At 34.0% G+C, this 25,009-nt stretch overlaps 1 protein-coding gene across 12 annotated transcripts in view; it reads left to right on the top strand.

The window, feature by feature from the left end:
• Positions 1-23,916, top strand: part of SLC16A7 (solute carrier family 16 member 7) — a 164,576-nt gene extending 140,660 nt beyond the window's left edge. For all 12 annotated transcript variants that reach the window (XM_033866362.2, XM_033866359.2, XM_033866361.2 and 9 more), the window contains 3 exons: positions 2,806-2,949; positions 6,920-7,738; positions 14,186-23,916. In XM_033866362.2, coding sequence (XP_033722253.1) covers positions 2,806-2,949; positions 6,920-7,738; positions 14,186-14,460 — 1,238 coding nt within the window. In that variant the 3' untranslated portion in view covers positions 14,461-23,916. The remainder of the gene's footprint in view (positions 1-2,805; positions 2,950-6,919; positions 7,739-14,185) is intronic.
• Positions 23,917-25,009: the final 1,093 nt, after the last annotated feature.

The raw sequence follows: 25,009 nt of genomic DNA, 5'->3' as shown, positions 1-25,009 counted from the left end.
AACTATTACAAAGTAGAAATAATTTATGACATTTTATAAGCATTTAATATTAAGGGGTATGGAGTGTTGATTATTTCTAAATAAATCACTTATGAAGTATATCTTTTTTGTGCTAGAAAAAGATTACATATAATTAGGTAAACATATCCCTTACAGGATATCATTTAACTAAGATATATAATTTAAAATAAAGTTACTTGTTAAAATTAGAACTCTCATTGCATCTTGACTGATACCACTGTAGAATTTATCAAAGCTTGCTCAAAAGAAGTGCCAACACCTCTCAATGTTGTCTTTAGTGGCTACTCTTAATCAGTCACAGTAATGGGACACAGCTTTGACGTGGTTGTCCCAATCTATAGCTATAATTATTTCCCATACATTGCAAATGAGGTTGTGATTCATAGACTATTTTCAAATTTAAATTTACACTATTTAGGCAAACACATTTATAGAATATAGTAATCAGTTTGTTAGTTATGCGGGCATCACGTAGAAAATGGAATATGTAATATCATATGTAATATCAGTGATACTGGGAAGAAATTGTTATTAGTCTAAGTATTGATAAATGCGTTTGAATTCATTCTGGTAATCTAGTATTTATCAAAGCATCCATCACAGTTCTTAAAATAACTTTGTTGATTATTTTTTCCTCTGGAAAATAATGCATTCAGGATTATATTTGTGCTTTTATTATTTTATCCTTGGAGTCTGTCAACTGGCTTTATACCAGGAGCTCAAGAAATACTGCATTGAACTGATCTGAGTTGAATTGAATTGGTTAAGTAGTTTTAAGACAAGGAATTGACACCTAAATTCAGTAATTAATCAAGCTAATCAATTGATTCTGACTCTCCCGCTCTCAGAAAGGCTATTTGAATTTAACTTCATGCTTTTAATTAAAATGTTTATTTCCTAAACCAATGTATACGTTATAATAAATAACTATATTTTATATATAATAATATATATTATGTATATATATAATTTCTTCAGATGAGTTTTACCATATTAGGGACAGAATTCTTTTCACATCACCTTGTACAATTTTCATTGATTTTTTTCCTCTAACCCTGCTGTTCTTATAGAGCTGTCTTATATATGGCCCTTTTTAGGTTTATTTTGTTTGATATTAAATGCAAAATGTGGTATTTTGTTTTTGAGTTCTTTTTCTAAAATTATGTGTTATTATCGATATCCTTTCAAAAGATATTGTGGAGTAATATTAAAGACTGGCCACGAGTATTTATATTTATAGGTAAAGAATAAAAATATTAAGTATAGTTGTGTGAAAGAATAAGGTTGTATTGACAACTGAATCTCAATCTCATCCATGTAGAAGCTCTCAAATGAAATGCAAATTTTTAAGTTTTAATATTAACTAAAAATTAGTTAATTTTTTCTAGGCTAAAAACTGGACTGAGAATTCTGACCTAATGTAATTTTTTTCCTCAAAGCAGTGCCCCTAGTTTCAGATGAAATATAATTTTAAGTTAAGAAGGAAATGTCAAAGCAAATAATTCACACTTGGACAGGTCTTATAAAGTGGTATACGGACTTTCAAAGAATCTAAGATAGCCTCGATTGTTAAGTTGCACCACTATTTTATGAAGTACCACTAAAGAAAAAAATGCTGCACGTTAAAATAAGACACACCAACTCTTTCTTAATATTTAGATTTTTATTTTATAATTACTAAAAGAGCTTTTTTAGACATAGATTATTTTAATCATTTTAATCACTCCTGAATATTTATATGTGCACACACACACATACAAATATATCAGAAAATGTATGTTAAATACATTGCATAAGGCATTCCTAAAACTTCATCCTGTTTAGTATCTAGCTCTTCTACAGTACGTTTTGAGTCAGAGCGCTCGATGTTCATGTTTCCCACATTAAGATTTTTCCCTTTGCTGGTGAGGCAGCCTGTCTTAATAGAGAGAGCCGCCATTTTCTCTGGCAGTTCTATCTAAACTGCTGCACCCGTTCTGTAAATTTCGATGGTGGTACTTTCTTGACCTTACCGGAATGTATCAACAGAAGCTTTTTCAAACAACAATCAGGATTCATATTCATTTCCTTTTTCAAATGGTCCTTAAATGGTCTGACTGAAATATGAGGAATTTCCATTATCTAACCAAGCCACAGAAATAACAACCAAATTCAAGCATATCTAAGCCATGGTAGCAACATACTACCTATGACTGCCCCCCGATGGACAGGAATTGTTAAGAGACCATCAGTGTAAGACATCCTCATTTCTAATATAATGAGGTATGTAAACAGTTGGTGACTTAGAATAAAAAAATAGTATTAAAGAAAAGTCACAGTGGAGTATAATAAAAAAAATTCAGCTGCAATTAGGGACATATGTGTGTGTACAAACATACATTATTCTAGAAAATAAAATTCTAACAGACAAGCCATTTATATAATCCCTAGATTTTTGTTAGGTAAATTTACCTGCATTTATTAGGATATTTAGGCAGTTTAGCTATGTCCTGTTGAAAAACTTTTCCATCAAAAGTTGAATAATTATGGTCCTAACAAACTCTGTGTTAAACAATTCTAATTTATTATTTTATGTGCTTGTATATATATGGGTAAAGATAACCAGTCAAATTGATTGGAAAGTATTAAAAAGTTTTCATGACATTCCATGTGACCTAATATTTTTCTTTAATCATTAAAATGTGCTTTCTTAAATTTCAAAATTAACAAATGTTACGAATAATAAATAAATTAATAAATAATAACCCAGCAACTGAATATTTCTTAATGTCCTCTCTACCTCAGGTCCCATAAGTAGTGTTTTGGTGAATAAATACGGTAGCCGGCCAGTGGTGATGGTAGGAGGTTTGTTATGCTGTTTGGGAATGGTCACAGCCTCTTTCAGTACCAGCGTAATAGAGCTTTACATCACCATGGGATTCATTTGTGGTAAGTCAAGTTTTGTTTTCATCTTATTTTCTTCTTAACAGTCCCTGTTGTTTACAAAGCTCTGTCAGAAGCACGAGCAATAGAACATTCTTATTGTTTCCTTTGAATTTCTTTTTTATATCAGACACTATCTTAAAGTAATGTCCTCTGGTACATCAAAATACTGGCTATAGGCTGGCCAATCAAATTTCAAGCAATGGAAACAGCAAGTTATCAGACATGTTATGTGTTATGATGTAAATGTCAAAAAGAAAACCTCTTTGGTTTGTTTTTACAGTTTCAACATTTAATATTCAGCCAGACTTGTGGACACAGACTTCCTGGCATATAAATAGCTTCATTAAAGAAAATATTTTCATTACTATTACTATTAGTGTCTGACTTATCACTCATACTAGGTTAAAAATGGTGCCAAAAAGATATTTCCTGGATTCACTGATTAGCTTTAACAATAGAATTGTTGTTGCCTGTATTTTGATTAGTGGTAGAGCTCTGCATGGATATCCCTTCTTTTTCTTACTAAAGGATTCTGTTTAAAAGCTCTGAAAGGCACATTTGCCACTAAAGACAAATATTTTAAAATGACATCCCGTCACTTGATTATAGTTGCTTCTCATGCATGTCGGTAGACGCTAGCTGACCTGCATATGTACATTTGGAAAATACTATCTTTATTAGCCTCAGCAGTAAATTGCATTACACAAATCTACACTCAGAATTTTAAGAAAAATTAGACTTCAACATATAAAGAAATTGAATCATTTCCTTTTGCCCACAGATAAAAAGGTAAATGTATTTCTCTTTTTATGACTTTAGATCAGTCTAACCTTGCATTAATGTATTATTTGATTAAACAATTAGATGTATTAAAGCCTACAGTAATAGTGATGTTAAAATCTTTCTCTTTACAACCTATGGACAACTCTCTTCTTTTTTGATATGGTAAAACACCTTTGACATTTTTTAAAATATTTATTTATTTATTTGGCTGTGTCAGATCTTAGTTGCGGTATGCAGGATCTTTCATTATGGTGCACGAGCTCTTCATTATGGCGCGTGGGCTTCTCTCTAGTTGTGTCATGCGGGCTCTACAGCACACGGGCTCAGTAGTTGTGGCCTGCGGGCTTAGTTGCCCTGTGGCATGTGGGATCTTAGTTCCCCGACCAGGGATCAAACCCGCATCCCCTGCATTGGAAGGCGGATTCTTAACCACTGGATCACCAGGGAAGTCCCTCCTTTGACATTTTAAATGAGAATCTTCTTATATCTAAGAACTGTCATGGTGGAGTGAATGCCCTTTCCTTTGTGCAGAAATACTACATACAGGTGACCTTGAACAACATGGGTTTGAACTGCAGGGGTCCACGGTACTACAGGATCCATGGATCCATGTTTGGTTGAATCCTGAGGAGAGATGGCTATAAATGATACATAGATTTTTAGCTATGCAGAGAGTGGGCCCTCCTAAACCCCACACTGTTCAAGGGTCAGCCATATGTCACTTGCCCATAGAATTCAGGCTGGGCCCACAAGTAGATGTATTAGGGAAAAGATGGTTTTGATGTTACTGTGTCACAAATAACAATAGCATTTTATGTTATTCTAGCTTCAGTTCCCTTCCTTTGGGCCTTAACGGCTTTGGTGCTTCTAGTCAGCCATTAAATATACCTATAAGGGATTTATCTTAAGTCATTATCAGCCAAAACTTATTGGTGTCTGAAATCAGACAGGTCTAGCTTTTAAACCTGACTCAGCACACATGAGCCGTGTGATCATGGATAAATAAACCCCCGTATGCCTCAGTCTCTCTGTCTTTAAAATGGGAAAATAATACCTCTTTCCTTTGGGAGTTGTTGTCATGATTAATGTAAAAAATGAATATATGGTACTTTACAGAGAGTACCCAGCATTTTGTCACTTTTAAATAAATATTAGCATATAATAATAATCACATCATCATTATATAACATCTTAAAGTTCTAAACCTTACTCGATTTTAGCAAAATCCTTTTTTGTTATTGACGGAATTGGAACTCAAGACTAAGTATTTACCCAGTAGTACACGTAGGTAAGTAGTCGAGGCAGATTTAGATCTTTTTTTTTTTGCAGTAGGCGGGCCTCTCACTGTTGTGTGGCTTGAAATTGCTGCTGGTGCCAAAAGAGAGAGCAGCCAGAATATCTTATAAGATTGCTCAGATGGGGAGCAAAAGGTGAAGGGGGAGTGGTAAAGGTTGAAATCTGTCAGCCGTCAAACATCAAAAATGGAAATTAGACTCTATTTCAATACATCTTGATATTTGATGACTAAAATGTGCCAGGTTTAATTTTTTTTTTTTTTTTTTTTTTTTTTTTGCCGGTACGCTGGCCTCTCACTGCTGTGGCCTCTCCCGTTGTGGAGCACAGGCTCTGGACGCACAGGCTCAGCGGCCATGGCTCACGGGCCTAACCGCTCCGCGGCATGTGGGATCTTCCTGGACCGGGGCACAAACCCGTGTCCCCTGCATCGGCAGGTGGACTCTCAACCACTGCACCACCAGGGATGCCCAGATTTAGATCTTTTGATTTCAAATCTCCTGTTCCTTTTACCATATGCCAGACAGGAAATAGATGACCACAATCTCCTAAGGAGAACTGGCATTAATATCTGAAAGCAAAATTCCCGGTGACAGAATGGGGGCACAGGCAGGGAGGATGGCTTAAGTTAAAGAAATCTGAACTTGGAAACTCAATTCCTGGGTTTTAATTTGTGTTCTTCCACTTACAAGCTGCTGCCCATAGTTTTATTATTTAAATGTTGGATCTAATTACACTCATTCTGCATACATCACAAGTATGGCTGAGGTAGAATCAGAGAGCACACTGCCCTGTCACTCTCCAAAGCATGTTCTTGGTTCCTTCTTGTCAGTTTTTAGAAACCCTATTACAAATACTTAATACAACTATTTGTATTAATTTGTATTAGAGGTGTGCAGTAAGTACTTGTACTCAGAACTCAGTGTTCCAGAATCTTAATACTTAACCAATTTGCAATACTGTCTCAATTTACATAAACTGGTAAATGCAGAAGAATTCTTACTTCTATAGATCCTAAAATAATGCAGAATGCTGCCCAGGCTAAAGGGGAAAGAGAGGTATCAACAGTTTGTATAAATCAATTGTATTTACTTTTTAAACAAACATTTGTTTCTGTTGCCAAATAGTACCTTGGAGAGCTATAAGAAGTAATTCATTTCTCAAAGGCAATACTCAACACTGTCAAGGTGTCCCTAGAAACAGTAGAAACTTTTGACTCATATAAACAATCAGCTTTAATCCCTGAAATGAGAATATGTTTCAAGCAAAACAAAAGTTACTTAGTTTTTAGTTAATACGCATGTACCTCTGTAGTCATGAAATGTGGAATGTGAGGGATAAAGAGCATGAAATCGATGGCATGAATTGATTACTCTTTTTTATTATTTGCATAGCTTTGAAAGAAATATCTCTGGGAGACCTAAGATTATTTATAAATGACAACTTTTTTAGTCTGTTCACTATTCCACTCTGAAAGAAAGTATTCACATTTTAAATGCACTCTTGCCCACAAAGAAGATATTTATTCTCTATATGTGTATATAAATATAGAGAGAGGTTAATTTGTTTGTGGAATTAAGTGATTGTAACTAAGAACGAATGAATTCTGTCCCGGTTTCAACCTATTCTATGATTATTGCAACAGAAGTAGAAGTTCTTGGTTTTATTTTTGTGTTTTAAAAAGAAAGGAATATGAACCTGTCATGCCTCTCAGGTGTCCAGTTATGAGAACCTTTTTGTTTACGTGCCATCCTATTGATAATACATAATTATTAAAAATTACTACGTGCTGTTGCATTTTTAGTTCTGCCATTTTCACTTGAATGTACATTTTGAGGAGTAATTTCTTTTGAGTGGCATAATGTGTTTGTGTTTTTCTTCCTTTTGTTTTTTTTAGGTTTAGGTCTAGCCTTCAACCTGCAACCCGCCTTAACAATCCTTGGCAAGTACTTCTATAAGAAACGGCCTATGGCGAGTGGCCTCGCAATGGCAGGAAGTCCTGTTTTCCTAAGTACACTGGCTCCTTTCAATCAGTACCTCTTTAATACTTATGGCTGGAAAGGAAGCTTCTTGATTTTGGGAGGTTTACTGTTGAACTCTTGTGTGGCTGGGTCCCTTATGAGACCTGTTGGACCCAAACTAACTACTAAGAAGTCTAAACAAAAGGCTGGTGAAAAAGTGACTGATCCAGGCATGAAGAAAAGACATAGGAAGAAATCAATATGCGCAAAAATTGATAAGTATTTAGATTTCTCTCTTTTTAAGCACAGGGGATTTCTGATATACTTATCTGGAAATGTCATTATGTTTCTGGGGTTCTTTGCCCCCATTATATTCTTGGCTCCATATGCTAAAGACAAAGGAATTGATGAATATTCTGCAGCTTTCTTGCTGTCTGTTATGGCTTTTGTTGATATGTTTGCCAGACCTACTGTAGGATTCATTGCAAACTCCAAATTAATCCGACCCCGAATCCAGTACTTCTTCAGTTTTGCGATTTTGTTCAATGGAGTGTGTCATCTCCTGTGCCCGTTGGCTGAGGACTACACAAGCCTGGTAGTGTATGCTGTATTTTTTGGCCTTGGATTTGGGAGCGTTAGCAGTATCCTCTTTGAAAGTCTCATGGACCTTGTTGGCGCTCAAAGATTTTCCAGTGCTGTGGGTCTCGTCACAGTTGTGGAGTGTTGCCCCGTCCTTCTTGGTCCTCCTCTTGCTGGTAAGAATATTTCTCATCAAGTAAAGCAAAAAGCATAAAATTAATATCCACTAACCAAGACTTTCTTTGTAGTGTAAAATGTGGTTTGTAATAATAGATACTAATTGCCTAAAAGACTGTGGTGTGTTAATTTTAGCCTTTACTATGTGTTTTTAAATTTCCTAATTAGTCTATTTTAGACAAAAATTTCATTCAGAGCCTGGAGTTATGAACTTAAGAATTTAAATTAGACTGATAATTAGCATAATTTTCAGGTTTTTACCTATATCAACTTGTTTTGTGTTTTTAAAAAATGTATCATAAAAATAAAATTCCACTTTATCATTGATAAACAGATTTCTCTCTTTTATTAAAATGAGTCAAAAATTTGAAGTAATGCTCTCAAAAGGTCAAGATCTGTTTTTTGTTTGTTTGTTTGTTTGTTTGTTTTTTGCGGTATGCGGGTCTCTCACTGTTGTGGCCTCTCCCGTTGCGGAGCACAGGCTCCGGACGCGCAGGCTCCGCGGCATGTGGGATCTTCCCAGACCGGGGCACGACCCCGTGTCCCCTGCATCAGCAGGCGGACTCTCAACCACTGCGCCACCAGAGAAGCCCCTGTTTTCTTATTGGTTATATTAATATAGAATTTGTTATATGCTTAAGGAAGGAATACTTTTATAATATCACTAATTGGAATATATGAATAGGAATGCAAGAATGAAGGGAAGTTCATTCAAAGTCATTTTCTTGATCAGATACTTATATTCCATATTTATAACAATTACCTTTAGTTTTTAAGATCTAAAATACCGTCAGTGATGCCTATAAAAAATCTCTATGCTAAATTATGTAGTAAGGGTACTGAGTAAAGACATATGTATAAGTTCATTTTTGAAGTTAAGACTTTGTTTAGTGTTAGACTTAAATGTTATAAATATTAAATACTTTTTGTTGTCCAGTCTTTTTCAGTAATCACTGTATAGCATTGCTTTAGTTAATGCTAAATGTAGGTATTTACTTAGACCTCTTGGCCTGCCCCCTAATGGTCACAATAATTGCTGGGCTAAACATAAATTTTTTTCGTGTATTTAAAATCAGTGTTTAAAGTCTTCCTACATGACATCAAGGAATCATTTTGAAAGTGGGAAAATTCATGCTTAAATTGTTAATCTTAAGGCACCATTGACATGTACCTTTTGCTTTTTCATTTGGTCAGGAATGAGTGGTATAGTTGTTGACTTTTTCTGTCCACCAGGACTGTCCTCTGGTATCTAGTACAGATGCTTTGGATGGTATATCTCTCATTATAGATATGCCAGGGCACCAAAACAATTTTCAAAGTGAATGAAGCCAGTAGGTCTTATTCATTTTGGCCAATATATGCCTATCTTTTCATACAGAATTAGTTTTACCAAATGGGTTTTAGAAGTCTATTCATTACCAATAAAATTCTTAGTATCAACAGAGAAAAATCTATTTCACCAGCCATGGTGGGATGAAAAAATATCAAGTCAGCTCAATAGGCACAGTGGATGGGTGCTATGGAAATGAATGAATCTGATTTGGCCATTTCTACCTGGGCTGAGACCTATTTTAATAATATTTACATCAATTTCAGTATCCTTGAGGGCTTACTTTGTTAATATTGCCAAACTATTGCACCAGTGGGATCAGTGGCAGTAATTGATTTGAGGCTCATTGTTGAAGCTTTCAGGCTATAGCCATAACAGAGTAGCCTTTTTTTTTATCCTGTTTCTGCCTTCTGTTATCCCTGATATTCCTTGACTTTTAGACTGGCTTTTCCTCTATAGCATTCAGTCACTGCTAGCATGGCATCTGGCTTATAGTAGGCACTCAATAAATACTTTCGAATGAATCGCTGTTGTTGCAGTTACTTCTTACACAGTTGCTGCTGCTGCTACTAGTCTTGTTAGTACAACAGTGAAAGGCAGGGAGAGCATGATTTTTATTTTTATTTTTTTCAACTCGAACTTCCACTGCTACATTCAAAAAGAGCTGAAACTTTAGTTCTGGAAATCATATCTGCTTTCTTGATGCTAAAAATTCCCAAAACATTTAGAAACTATGCTGATTTGGCAATACAAAGTGATGATATAATTCTGATGGGGCAAAAGAACTAATGTTTTTGTATTTAGATATGTAATAATCATTGTATGAATAGGAATATTTGACTAAAGTTAGAATGGAAAATTAAATTACACAATTTTTGTTCTGTTTTTTATGTATATATCGTACTTACTCAAATTAACTCCAATAAGTCCATTCTAACATTTACCTAATTAAAGCAGAAAACTTTGTTGAAGTAAATAATTTCACAAGTAGCTAAATTTAATAACAAGCCACTAACTAGATTCTTGTCAGAGTGATGGAAATTATTATTTTTTTAATTTAATTTTATTTATTTTTTTATACAGCAGGTTCTTATTAGTTATCAATTTTATACACATCAGTGTATACATGTTAAACCCAATTGCCCAATTCATCACACCACCATCCCCACCCCCCCACGGCTTTCCCCACTTCCTGTCCATACGTTTGTTCTCTACATCTGTGTCTCAACTTCTGCCCTGCAAACCGGTTCATCTGTACCATTTTTCTAGGATCCACATACATGCATTAACATACGATATTTGTTTTTCTCTATCTGACTTACTTCACTCTGTATGACAGTCTCTAGATCCATCCACGTCTCAACAAATGACCCAATTTTGTTCCTTTTTATGGCTGAGTAATATTCCATTGTATATATTACCACATCCTCTTTATCCATTCGTCTGTCGATGGGCATTTAGGTTGCTTCCATGACCTGGCTATTATAAATAGTGATGCAATGAACATTGCGGTGCATGTATCTTTTTGAATTATGGTTTTCTCTGGCTATATGCCCAGTAGTGGGATTGCTGGATCATATGGTTATTCTATTTTTAGTGTTTTAAGGAACCTCCATACTGTTCTCCATAGTGGCTGTATCAATTTACATTCCCACCAAAAGTGGAAGAGGGTTCCCTTTTCTCCACACCCGCTCCAGCATTTGTTGTTTGTAGATTTTCTGATGATGCCCATTCTAACTGGTGTGAGGTGATACCTCACTGTAGTTTTGATTTGCATTTCTCTAATAATTAGTGATGCTGAGCAGCTTTTCATGTGCTTCTTGGCCATCTGTATGTCTTCTTTGGAGAAATGTCTATTTAGGTTTTCTGCCCATTTTTGGACTGCGTTGTTTTTTTAATATTGAGCTGAATGAGCTGTTTGTATATTTTGGAGATTAATCCTTCATCCATTGATTCATTTGTGAATATTTTCTCCCATTCTGAGGGATGTCTTTTCGTCTTGTTTATGGTTTCCTTTGCTGTGCAAAAGCTTTGAAGTTTCATTAGGTCCCATTTGTTTATTTTTGTTTTTATTTCCATTAGTCTAGGAGGTGGATCAAAAAAGATCTTGCTGTGACTTATGTCAAAGGGTGTTCTTCCTATGTTTTCCTCTAAGAGTTTTGTAGTGTTCAGTCTTACATTTAGGTCTCTAATCCATTTTGAGTTTATTTTTGTTTATGGTGTTAGGGAGTGTTCTAATTTCATTCTTTTAAATGTAGCTGTCCAGTTTTCCCAGCACCACTTATTGAAGAGACTGTCTTTTCTCCATTGTATATCCTTGCCTCCTTTGTCATAGATTAGTTGACCATAGGTGCATGGGTTTATCTCTGGGCTTTCTATCTTGTTCCATTGATCTATGTTTCTGTTTTAGTGCCAGTACCATGTTGTCTTGATTACTGTGGCTTTGTAGTATAGTCTGAAGTCAGGAAGTCTGATTCTTCAAGCCCCGTTTTTTTCCCTCAAGACTGCTTTGGCTATTCAGGGTATTTTGTGTCTCCATACAAATTTTAAGATTTTTTGTGCTACTTCCCTAAAAAATGCCATTGGTAATTTGATAAGGATTGCATTGAATCTGTAGATTGCTTTGGGTAGTAGAGTCATTTTCACAATATTGATTATTCCGATCCAAGAACATGGTATATCTCTCCATCTGTTTGTATCATCTTTAATTTCTTATATGAGTGTTTTATAGTTTTCTGTATACAGGTCTTTTGTCTCCCTAGGTAGGTTTATTCCTAGGTATTTTATTCTTTTTGTTGCAGTGGTAAATGGGAGTGTTTCCTTAATTTCTCTTTCAGGTTTTTCATCATTAGTGTATAGGAATGCAAGAGATTTCTGTGCATTAATTTTGTATCCTGCAACTTTACCAGATTCATTGATTAGCTCTAGTAGTTTTCTGGTGGCATCTTTAGGATTCTCTATGTATAGTATCATGTCATCTGCAAACAGTGACAGTTTTACTTCTTCTTTTCCAATTTGTATTCCTTTTATTTCTTTTTTTTCTCTGATTACCGTGGCTAGGACTTCCAAAACTATGTTGAATAGTAGTGGTAAGAGTGGACATCCTTGTCTTTTTCCTGATCTTAGTGGAAATGCTTTCAGTTTTTCACCATTGAGAATGATGTCTGCTGTGGGTTTGTCGTATATGGCCTTTATTATGTTGAGGTAGGTTCCCTCTATGCCCACTTTCTGGAGAGTTTTTATCACAAATGGGTGTTGAGTTTTGTCAAAAGCTTTTTCTGCATCTATTGAGATGATCATATGGTTTTTATTCTTCAATTTGTTAATATGGTGTATCACATTGATTGATTTGAATATATTGAAGAATCCTTGCATCCCTGGGATAAATCCCACTTGATCATAGTGTATGATCCTTTTAATGTGCTGTTGGATCCTGTTTGCTAGTATTTTGTTGAGGATTTTTGCGTCTATATTCATCAGTGATATTGGTCTGTAATTTTCTGTTTTTGTAGTATCTCTGTCTGGTTTTGGTATCAGGGTGATGGCCTCATAGAATGAGTTTGGGAGTGTTTCTTCCTCTGCAATTTTTTGGAAGAGTTTGAGGAGGATGGGTGCTAGCTCTTCTCTAAATGTTTGATAGAATTCACCTGGGAAGCCAGAATGATGGAAATTCTGACTAAACAAATAGGTGTATTTCAGAATCACCTGGAATATGCATATGATAAATAATATGGATTTGTGTATACTAAATTTTGCCAGAATTATTGTTAAGAATTAGATGCCTGCATAAGCAAGAGGCAAAACTAAGTACAAACAGTATAAACTGAAGCGTGTTTAAAAGTCAGTAAGCTTTGCAATTATATGGCAGCAGGCTTGGTTTTCAATGTTCTCAATATCAAATGGATATGGAATTCAAGAAAAAAAAAATGTCCTGAAGAACCTAGGGGTAAGGCAGGAATAAAGACGCAGACCTCCTAGAGAACGGACTTGAGGTTATGGGGAGGGGGAAGGGTGAGCTGTGACAGGGCGAGAGAGAGTCATGGACATATACACACTAACAAACGTAGTAAGGTAGATAGCTAGTTGGAAGCAGCCGCATGGCACAGGGATATTGGCTTGGTGCTTTGTGACAGCCTGGAGGGGTGGGATAGGGAGGGTGGGAGGGAGGGAGACGCAAGAGGGAAGAGATATGGGAACATATGTATATGTATAACTGATTCACTTTGTTATAAAGCAGAAACTAACACACCATTGTAAAGCAATTATACCCCAATAAAGATGTTAAAAAAAAAACTCAAATGGAACAAAAACTTTCTTCCTGATTAGTTTGGCCTTAATAATTTAGATTCAGACAAAGTGGAAAACTGTGATTAGCCTAAAAAGTGACATGACACTTAACCAAGAGGTTTGGTGAAGCCATTTTACAGAGTAGTTAAGAATACAAGATGCAGACACACTGGTTAGAGCCCAGATCCTGCCACTCACTCACTGGCTGCGTAACCATGGTCAAATTACTGCGTAGTGATCTTGTAAGGATTAAATGCAAAATTACAAATAAAGCATTTAGCCTAGTGCTAGGCATAGAGAAAGCATTTAGTAAATATTACCCCCACTAGGAACCTTATAAAAGCCTCTGAATTTGTCCTAAAGAATGTAATTTTTCCTCTTTATCGAAAAGATAGTAAATGTGGAAAGGCTGAAGCAATCTCAATATGTATGCTATAAATCTATTCATATATATGTTTACATTTGTAAATATGTATATGTATTTCTACACATGTAGGTTTAAAAATGTATCTCACACATTTATGTATCTATGGATATATACACAAACACAGATATACCTAGCTTATCTTGGTTGTACACTTTTATTGAGGGTAGTAATTTTCAATAAACTTAATATACTAGTAATATAATGCAGAATGTGCCTGTAAATGCCTTTACTATGCATATGTGGAAGTCATAATCTAGAATATTTTTTTCTTTATTAAACTCTCATTTAGTATTAACTTAAATAAGAAATAGATATGCAGTGTGGAGAAGAATTTATTTGCAAATGTTAACATTTTATGGCTGATTTATTATGCTGTCTTAAAAGACATTCTTTGTCTCTTAGGTAAACTGGTGGATGAAACTGGACAATATAAATACATGTATGTGGCCTGTGGAGCTATTGTAGTCCTAGCCAGCGTGTGGCTGCTCATTGGCAATGCTATCAACTACAGACTGCTCGCAAAGGAAAAGCTGAAAGAGACAACGAAGAAAACACATACACCTGAGTCCCAAGAATCTGAATCCTTGAAGCCATCTAAAAGTCCTGATGTTAGTGTCAAAAGTCAAACGGCAAAAGGATCAGGGGTTAATCCCTCAGAAAGAGAAACTAATATTTAACAAGAATCACATCTCTCATTTCAGTGTTTATGACTTTCTTACGAGTATTTTTTTTCCAACATATTAGAAGGTTTTTAGTTGAAATGAGGAGTCATAAGTAAGTATGGAAAAGAGGTTTTCCTTAATGGCAAAATTTTAAAAAGTTTGTTTTGTAAAATTTATTTGGGCAGTTAAAATTTGAGATTATGCATATAAAGAATTCATGCAATGGGCTTATGTCCATACATGACTCTGGCTGCGGTGGTTAAAATGATTTTAAAGTCTTCCAGTGACTTCCATCTTGGTTATAGAGATCTGAATCCCAAACCACTGGATTAAGTAGTTAGAAGGAGTATGTTTAATCCTGTTAAGACTATCCTCTCCACATTTCATTTTTTATTTGTTATTAAAGGGTGAAATGGAATTGAAGGAAATGAATTTTACCCGAACATACACACACTGACACTCACACACTACTTTACAGTGTGGATTTTAAAGATAAGAACATGGGTGAAAATGAGGGTGGCCTTAATTTGAAAATACAACTAACTGCTGCAAAAAAAAAAGCATATGCATATATGAAATAAATTTGAAAAAACTCCATTTTAAACTATTATTTCTGAGCATTGTCTGATTTGATTCATGCATGCATGTGATTTCTTTGAGGAGGACCACAAGTACCTGGTGCTAGTGAATAGAACCCTCAAATAATTTTCAGAATTTACTAATATGTAAATCAAATTAAAAGCCTAAATGACTCCTAGCAATGAGCTGTCTATTGATTTTAAAAGGATTTTAGTTAGTAATCCAGAAAGTAATCAGGGACTTCTTTTAACCAAACTCAATTCAGACTCACTGTTATAACTGAGACATCGAAGTGGAATCAACCGGAATCCTGGTTGACAGGCTTACACATAGGCAAAATTTTAATTTTTCCCAACATACAGTGGTGATCAGAGGGTTACTGTTATCAGTAATCCATCTGAGTAAAGCTAAGAGTGGGAGGTGCTTATAGTGAGCCCTCCAAGCTCTCTCATTTCCCTCTCCTCCATGACAAGCAAAAGCAAAAAACAGAAATCCAAACAGGCTTTTTACTCAGCCACTGAAAATATCTCATATTATAGGAAAGGTAGCACTTGAAAATTCCACCCTCTACCGATAAGCTTTCCTGCTGCCTGCGAGCATAACTAAACCAGGAGACTTAAAAACGGCTTCTAGAACTGGAGGTTGTGTATGATTTGATATATACTTGGAAAGTGTAGATTTAGTTTATAACTTGAGAGAAAGAAGCCTGCAACATGCCAACCCAGGTTAATTTAGCAGTTTCTCATTTTCATAACTATATGAAAACATTTGGGACTGAATCACTCTTGAATACAGAGGCATATGATAGATCTGTGCATTCAGAACTATAAATACCATTTTGAGTAAGTACTTTTAAACAAGAAAGAATTTATACGTTAGATATAAAGTTATAAATATTCACCTTTATAAATCTGAAGTTTAAATTAAGGTCATGATTAATAAAAAGAATTTAGTTCTTGATTATTGAAGTAATGTCATTCTTAAGATGTCAAAAGGAATCTGCCGTTCTTCTTACTATTATTATTGCAATAGAGGCAGGTGCTATTCTTATTTCCTTTAGGATTGCGCTTGGATTCCAAGCATTTGTGATAGTTAACACTAGGGATTTGATTTGTAAACTTTAGGCACTGTTTAAGCATGTGGCTCATGTTTAGCAAGCTATATAAAATTCCGTATTTCAATTAACATTCACTTTTTTACATAAAGATATTTGTATTTTTAAAATATTAACTAAAACAATATGTGCCAATACCATAGGTAAATAAATCAGGGAAAATGTGACAATATATATTTGTTCTTAATTTAGTTTCACCCAATCTTGAGTCTTGAATGAGCTATTTTCATATTATTAGCGTTTGTATTCAACTGTGACTTGTCATAAAAAGTGTGACATCATAAATTGTTCGGTAGCTTTCCAATCTTAAATGTTTCCCAAAAAGTGCCTTGAATTCTCTGAAGATACACATTTAAATTAATATAGATAATAGACCTCTGGGACAAGTAATGATCATGGGGTTTTAGGGCTAAGGCATAGTCCTTTTTATCACCTGCTGGTGGGTGCATTCCAGTGGCTTTCTCCATGGAAGGAGGTTTATTTACTTGCTGATGAGGTTCTTGTCAAGTCAAAACCAATTTGTATTTGTTCTATTGCTCTTTGATCATCTTCTTTAACTTTTCATTCCTAACACTGATTATATTAAATTGTTAAAAAAAGAAAGGGAAGTGAAATTGCACATTCAAAGCACATGACATGATGTATAGTCATGCCTGACAGTAGCACTGCACAAAGTTACAAATATGTATGCCTCTTAATTCCTATACATAAATGTTGAAAGTTAAATCACAACACACTTGAAACAGTGATATAAACTCACATACAGTTTTCAGAATTGTTTCAGGGTAAAATAAATGTTTCAAGTTGTTTACTCTCCCAAATCTCTTGAACTTGTTAGAATATTTGTTGCTTGAACAGAATCGTTCAGAGATTGAGAAGAAAATATCAACCTAGAACATTTATTATTATAAAGTTGCCTAAACGAAGGAGAAAATATAGTTGGCTTTCTGCAACAATTAATGATTAGTCAGAAAGTATTTCTTCCCCAAGGGAATGACAGGTTTTAGATGATCAAGACACCGTGAAGCAAAGTCAGAAACCATTAAAATACCTTTCAGTCCATTTTTCTGTTATGGAATTGTGCAGAAGGAAGGTTATCATAAACCTGGGTACCAAAATAATTCATGATCACTGGCTAGTTTAAGTATTTTTCCATTTGTGATAACAAGACTCCTCGTATTTTTCACCATTTAATCTTAAATGTTCCTTCACTAATTTATGAATGCAATATGGGATATAGACATGTCCTGACACATGCCCATCCTCTTTCTTGATCCTTTTTGGAGCCAACCAGCACACATTTAAGAGGCAGTTGGGTCAGGTTCTGGTGTCCTTCACATTGGAAGACAGGATGTTTTCTCAGTGTAAATTGACATGGCTCATAAATTTCACTTCTTTAGTACCAAGTTCTAACCACCTTATCTCATGGGTCTCCCCTGGACACTAGGAAATAAGTAAAATAATTTGGTTTGATATATTTGAAAGTACACTTTAAAAATCTAGGTATTTTTTACTCATCCGTCTCTGGCCGTACATGGCAGAAAAAAAAGACCATAAGACGTATGCTGAAAATGTAAGTTTTTATATTGATGTTATAAAATGTAGAGATATACTTAATCAGTTAGTTGAAACTTATTTTCCATCCAAAAATACCTTTAAAAAAAACCCTCTTATATGTACAATGTTGCAGGCTTTTAATAAAACAAAATAATCATGATTGTTAGGCTCAAATTAATAGGGAAAAAAGATGTGAAGTGGGAAGGGAATGGATATTTATGTTTCCTGCATTTTGCCTATTTGATATTCAAATAGAATCATAGGTAGAGGCTATTGGCCTGATATAATAGATGAGTGAAACAAAACAAAAAACAGATATACAAAGAAGTTCACAAATTACCCAAAGTTAAAAGGTAGTATGTGACAGAACCAGAAGAAAAACTCAGGTTTACTTAAAAGCAGAAAGAGCCCCTAGGGTGTTCACTGCCATGTCACCTCCCCCTAGAAGCTGTAGATACAATGGTAGATAAAATATAGATACAAAAAAATTAAACACTGTGGTAAACCAATTAGATTCAACTGCAATCTGTATTATGATTTATTTAGTGTTTATTAGAGACTGCATTTGCTATAACCTGAATATATAATTTCAATTTGCCTGCTTTTCTAACCAATGCAAATTATCCCAAATAATGGTAATGATTATATAATAGCTGTAATTGCTTCAATGTGACTTTTTTTAATAAAAATAATGAAATATTTATATGACTCAGGCATAATATATTTTCCCTTAGGTTGGGTTTAGAGGAAAAATGCTATTTTCTTTATGGATAAGTAATTCCCATATTAGTTGCTACTTATTATGACTCAAAAATTAAAAGTACTTACTATGAAACATTATGTTCAGAATTATAGTGATTCTCACTTATAGGATTATCCCAACCTACCAAAAATTTGTAAAAATCTTATCAGATACAAAAGATTTGGTTCATCTACACAGTATATATTTATTGGCATCACTTAATGCAACTGCCACTACACTGTAACTAATTTTTCAAGTTTCCTGAACATCTGGATTGTTATTCTCCTTTCCGTCCCTTTGTTCTACAGAGAGAACAAATGCCATTGCTTTTGTCTTCTTCTTCTAGACTTTTGGCATCCTTAGAATATTGTTCTCTTTAGCTCTATTTCAGATGGTGCACTTCTAATGTCATACATCTTTCACAAAGTCACTCATGCTGCATCTGGTCCTATATATTGGGTTTGCAGCAATGACCATGTTCCTGGAGTCATCAGTGTATACTTTTGGCTAAGACCACTCATCTTCACCAGTAAGGGAACTCATGTGACTGTAGGCTTGAGGTTTCCTGGATAAGGAGGGTGCTTATATTCTAGAAGAGTTTTTGTTATTATGAATCTTCCTTATGCATGATAAATAGATAACTGAATATGACTTTTAAGAATCTAGAAAAATCGATCTTCCTGTCCTTGACATTTACTATTCTGGATGTTTGTAACTCTCTTAAAGTGCCAAAATTTTGAGAAACAAATCTTACCATCACAGCATAGCATCATTGTATGTCATCCTGTAGGCTCTTTCAATGCAATTACATCACAGATACATTATAACAACTAGATTCTTGCCATGACAATTCACAATACCAAAAAGCATCAAAATCATTGAGATAAAAATTGAAATTAAATCTTTACTCATCCTACTTATTTTTTAGGTTTTGATTTCTACATATTTATGTGCACGATCTCACATTTGAGAAATGCACTTAAAACCTGAAAAGCCCAATTATTAGTAATTAATTATAATGCCTGTATAATCAAAATCACAAACTATCTTTATTGATAGTTTTTAAAAAAGGAATAATTTGCTGAGTTCACGTTCTCTTTTGTAGCTCTGATTTTCTCTTCTTTGTTATCAAATTGTACAACTTTAGGTTTTAATGCTTCAAGGTCCTATGATCTGGTCTATCTTAGTCTTCTGCTTTGCCTTCACTTTAGTTCACTTATGTTCAGTTCATGAAAGAATTATTATAGCAATGAGAATCATAACTTTAGGTCTCTACTTTAAGAGGAAAAGGATTATTGCAAAAAAGAATTTTTTACTTTAGTGGGACATATGAAAACTTTTAGACCAAATTATTTATCCCATCCCAACCCCATGCTATGTACCTTCCTCCCCTCCTTTTTTTCCCTATGCTTATTTTTTAAAATAATTTTTAAAAATTATTTTTCTTTCATCATTTTTCATAATGTCTAGGCCAACTTCTTTAGCATTTTTTATCTAATTATGGACATTTTTAGTGCAGCATTTTTGTTTCTTTGGTGGGTTTAGTTATATCTCCACTACTTGCATAATCTCCATGTTTTTCAGTCTTCATATGTACTTGTTAATAAGGTGAGTAATATTCAGGAGTATTTCAGTAGACTATGATTCTGTGACCATAAATTCATTACCATATCAGCAAATATTTTTCTTTACATGGTAAAAAGAAAATTTTTTTTGTTTCAAATTCAAATATGGCAAAATAAGCTAGAGAGCTCTGTATGAAAACATTGGTATTCAACATTCTATTAAGACATAAGTCAGTAAAAAGTTCTGTTCAGATGAACAAAAGAATGGGATTCTTCTTGCATATGAATTTCAGGGTGAAATTTTCAAACATATTCTAAGTGTTTTATTCTGAGTTTTTAGTTGTTTTACATTTATATGCATCTTAAAAAAAACGTTTTTCAGTTAAACTCAGTTTATATAACTTGTTCATTTGAGTACAGGTTTCTGATATATTATTTAATGGACTTTATTTTTCTGCCACATGCTTTCTATTTCTAACTAAAGCATGAATATTTCTGGATTTAGTGAGAAAGGACATGTAAACTAAAATGTTTATTTTCTAAGCATTATATGTAATTGTGTTTTGATTTGTATTGCATTTTTGTTTTGATATATTAAAGTTAGGTTTGTTAGATATCTGCATTTTGACAGAATAAGACTAGAGCAGGTAAGGTCTTTGCCTAAACATATACATGTCCTCTGAGTAAATGCAGTCTTGGAAATAGAACCAGGTCTTTTAACTTCTAACCCACTTTTTTTCTCCATTAGCCATCCTACTTGTAATAGTGAATTCTATAGGCTAAATACATATTTCTTGGAAACACATATTCTAATCTTACTTGATAAATCCTTTATTTCCAAAATGAATACATTTCTCCTAATTGAATCATCCTTTGCAAAATGACGTTTATAAATGTAATTTGAAAAATATTTGCTGATTCCCACAGCAGATAATTCTAAGTGAATTGGACGTAATAACTACTGGGATGAAGGATTTTGCACAATATCTGTTGTTATAGCAATATGTAAGTCATTAAAATAATACTCAGCAGTAACCTGTTTATAGAATCCATGTGTCCATATTCCATTAATTCCTTTTATTTTGCTTATGTTCATATTTTGTTTTAGAAGCATCATTCACTCACTTCTTTTCTAAAAGTATAATGCCAGAGCACAGAGTGTGCAATACAAGTTTGCTAAATTATTAATTTGTGAGAAATTTTCGCTATTGTGTAACCTTGAGGAGAAGGGAAGACCCCCACCATATTTTTTGATCTAAGAATCTGAGGATGAGTTAATAGAGTAGAATAAAATCTATCTCAAAAGTTCTTGCTTTCTAAATGGTCATTTCACCTACTTAAACAATACTGAAATCTACAACAGGTGTCTGGCAACAGTAAGACTACAGTTTCTTTTATTTTAGAGATACCATCTACTTGCAGCCCCATCTTACCTAGATCTTATTTCTAGATTTTTCCCTTTTGCTTTCGTTCAAAAAAAAAAAAACAAAAAACACTCCTAAGTAAAATCCCTGGTGAAGGGAAAGAGTGGTTGCTAATAGGAATTCACTCTGTAAAAGTGTAAAAACAGGAATCTGTACTCAGTATTTGTTTGCTTAGTTCATCAAGGGTATTTACACTAAGAACATACTTTAATAAAAGTTTTGATAAACTGATGTGTCACAGTAAGCTTTTTCATAAAAAGGGCCTTAAACACACTTACAGTCAGTGACATGTCTGGATGTGTTTGGTTAGATTCAGCTAAACTGACATCCAGATGCTAAATGTGCATTGTCATTGTGATGGCGGGGTGGAGTCTGTAGCTACAGTGAGTACATCAACTTAATAACATAAGATTCTTTCTTAGTAATGATGGTAAGAATGGCATTGCACATTACTTAGATATTAGGCATAGAAATCCCTCTTTTGAAGATGGAAGAGCAGGATCTTTTCAAATATTTGCTAAACTTTTACATTCGATTTGAAGCTTTTTATTTAAAAGCATGTTCCTCCAAATATTTTAAACCAGCATGTTGGTTAACATTTCCTAGAATGAATAATTCCCCATTTTTAAGGAATTTTGGAAAACATTTCATTTACTACTTATATTTCTTCAACACATGTTTTTTTTTATACCATTATTACATTTGGGCAAATATTAAAAGTAACATTATTGGGATAAAAGTTATACATAATGACATGTTTCTAATAAGACAGACATAAAGCATTCCTTGGCAATAGCTGAACTTAGATAACTTTTGCAAGAAATCTTTAGGGATTGGATTTAGGGGTTAATCTATAGAATTATTTTTTAAATATAAATTATATTTTAGGTTGTATTTTTATGAGTTTTAAGTGAAAAAAATTTAAATGTAGTCGATTTGTTTGTTCTGTAGGCATCTTCAAGACCACTGAACAAATGGTCACACTGTCACGTGGTCTATCAACTACAATTACTATGTTAGTGAATTAAAGAGAAAGGTAGCTTTGCTTGACACCAAAGGTGATCCAATCAGTTGTTTTTACATGACCTAAATCATCACTGTACATATTTCATTTTCTTAAAAAAATCAAAAAGGTATAAAATAATTAATATTAGTGCCTGTCAATAAATAGAGGGTTCTATTTAAATATAGAACCCTCTTCTTTTTGCCTTCTTACAGATGAATGTACTTAAAGTGACTGTGATTTGATCTTGGAATATATATTTATGTCTGTACTTTTTGTACATGTAGTAGTTCTGAACTGGGCAAATAAAATATGTGGGACCAAATTAACCAAAAATGAAAGAACTGGTATTTTCATACAAATGTGTATTTTGTTTTTAATATAAATATAGTGTACATTTATTTAAATCAGGAATATATTATATTGTTGATCATTTTAAAAGTTTATTTAGTTCAGTATGTTCCGACTTCATTTTTAAGCAAGCTTGTTTGACTACTGAACCATTTACTGCTGAACTTTCATTTATACTATGATATTATAGGGACAAAATGTTTTAGAAAAATCTCTACTGTGGTTTTTAAGTTTCACTATATAACTAACTTGGAACCAAATGTTGAATTACTCTGTGGGAGTACATATTTTGCCTGTGGTTCTGAATGTATTTTCAAATTTATCTATTTCTTACTAGACTGTGAGCTCCTTGTGGACAAGGATATTATCTTAGTTATAATAACTTTAATGCCTAGCAAAGTGCTAGGCACAAAATAATTCCTTAATTGAAATGAACTGATGGACCTAGATTATTAAATGAATACTACAGTATTCTATGATGGAGACTGAATATATATTAGAAAATTTCTCTGGCTAATTTTCAACGGCTCAGTGTATATCAAGGGAATTCTCTAGCTAATTTTTAAAAATGGGGAAAACAAACATGTAACATTTGCTTTATCTTAAAATTGATACTCTGTTTTGAAGGTTTATTTTTATTTTGTCAGTAAACATTCTATGCAAATGCTGAAATATGCAACAGCTAAACTTCATGGTACATATTAACTAGTTTTATTTTCTTTAGAAAATCAGAAATGCTCAACTTAGGCTTCCTGGAAATAAATGTTGACAATCATTTTATTAACCAAAGGTGCTACTTGTTTTCCAATATTTCCCTTGATCATAAGTGCTCCTGTCTGCTGAGCTTTATTTCTTCCTTTCTGGGGGGAGTTGCAGGGAGAGGAGTGCAAAAAAAAATTACATCTTTTTTGTCTGAATTATGCAATTTAGCACTGTATGTGTTCCTTTGTACTCTATTATTATTGTATTTTAATTATTATTTCTTACTGCTCACTAATTTTTATTTCAGGCCTAGGCTGTTTCTTAGAAAGTATATGCATGTATATTTATATAATATGTAAGGAAAAAACCTGTATTTCTTATTAACTTAAAATTAAAATGACGAATAAATGTTTATGTTAAACTTTGAAATGAAATCTGCACTGCCGTTTTTTTTGAATGTACATATCCGATTAATGTCAATGGAAGTCAGACACAGCCAAAATGCAAGCCATTCCTAAGGGCTGAAATGAATGTCTATTGTTGTTTTCACGTGTATACAGTTTACTAGATTTACACAGAGGGGACACATTCAGTTCAAGAAGAGAACATTACCTGCACCACAGAAGTTTCCCCTCAAATCCCGTCCCGGCCTGCTCTCCCTCCTTTAACTTTTTAATAGACTTTAGTTTTTAGAGAAGTTTTAAATTCACAGCAAAATGGAATAGAGATACAGAGATTTCTCATATATGCCCTGTCCCACACATGCATAGCCTTCCTCATTATGAGTGTCCCCTTTCAGAGTGGTACATTTGTTACAACTGATGAGCCTACATGGATGTGTCATTATCACCCAAAGCCCATAGTTTACATCAGGGCTCAGTCTCGGTGTTGCACACTCTATGGGTTTGGGCAAATTTATAATGACATGTATCCACCTTTATAATATCATACAGAGTAGTTTCACTGTACTAAAAATCCTCTTTGCTCTGCCTCCCTCCCTGGAAAATGTAGATAGGGTAACATTTGCATAAAAACCAAAAGGCGGTGAAGGAATAAGACAAGCAGATTTCTGAATGAAGAACATCCCAAGCGAAGGAAACTGTAAGGTGTCAAAGGTCTGAGCCAGGATCATATCTGGCAAGTTCAAGAAAGGGCAAGATGTTCAGCCTCACTGGAACAGAGAAAATGAAGGGGAGACACAGTAGATGAGATCAGAGAAGGGATTAGAGATTGATTTTAGAGACATACTGGTCAAAGGATTTTGACTTGTACACCGAGGGATAGTAGCATTTTTTAATACTCATTTTTCATCAAGATAGAAGATGAAAATAAGAAAACTAATGCAACTGTAGAAGAAACCTACAACCAAATCAATAGTGTTCTACCATCTTCCTCTACTATACTGCCGCACTCCACCTGTGGTCTCTGTTCTAGTTTACATAGGTCTAATCAGCCTTGAGATACATGACCAAAAAAAAAAAAAAAAAGCCTATATTTAAGGTGTACGATGTGATGTTTTGATATACA

Source organism: Tursiops truncatus, chromosome 11, assembly GCF_011762595.2.
Source record: "Tursiops truncatus isolate mTurTru1 chromosome 11, mTurTru1.mat.Y, whole genome shotgun sequence".
NCBI lineage: Eukaryota > Metazoa > Chordata > Mammalia > Artiodactyla > Delphinidae > Tursiops > Tursiops truncatus.
This window is presented reverse-complemented; position numbering and strand designations above follow the sequence as displayed.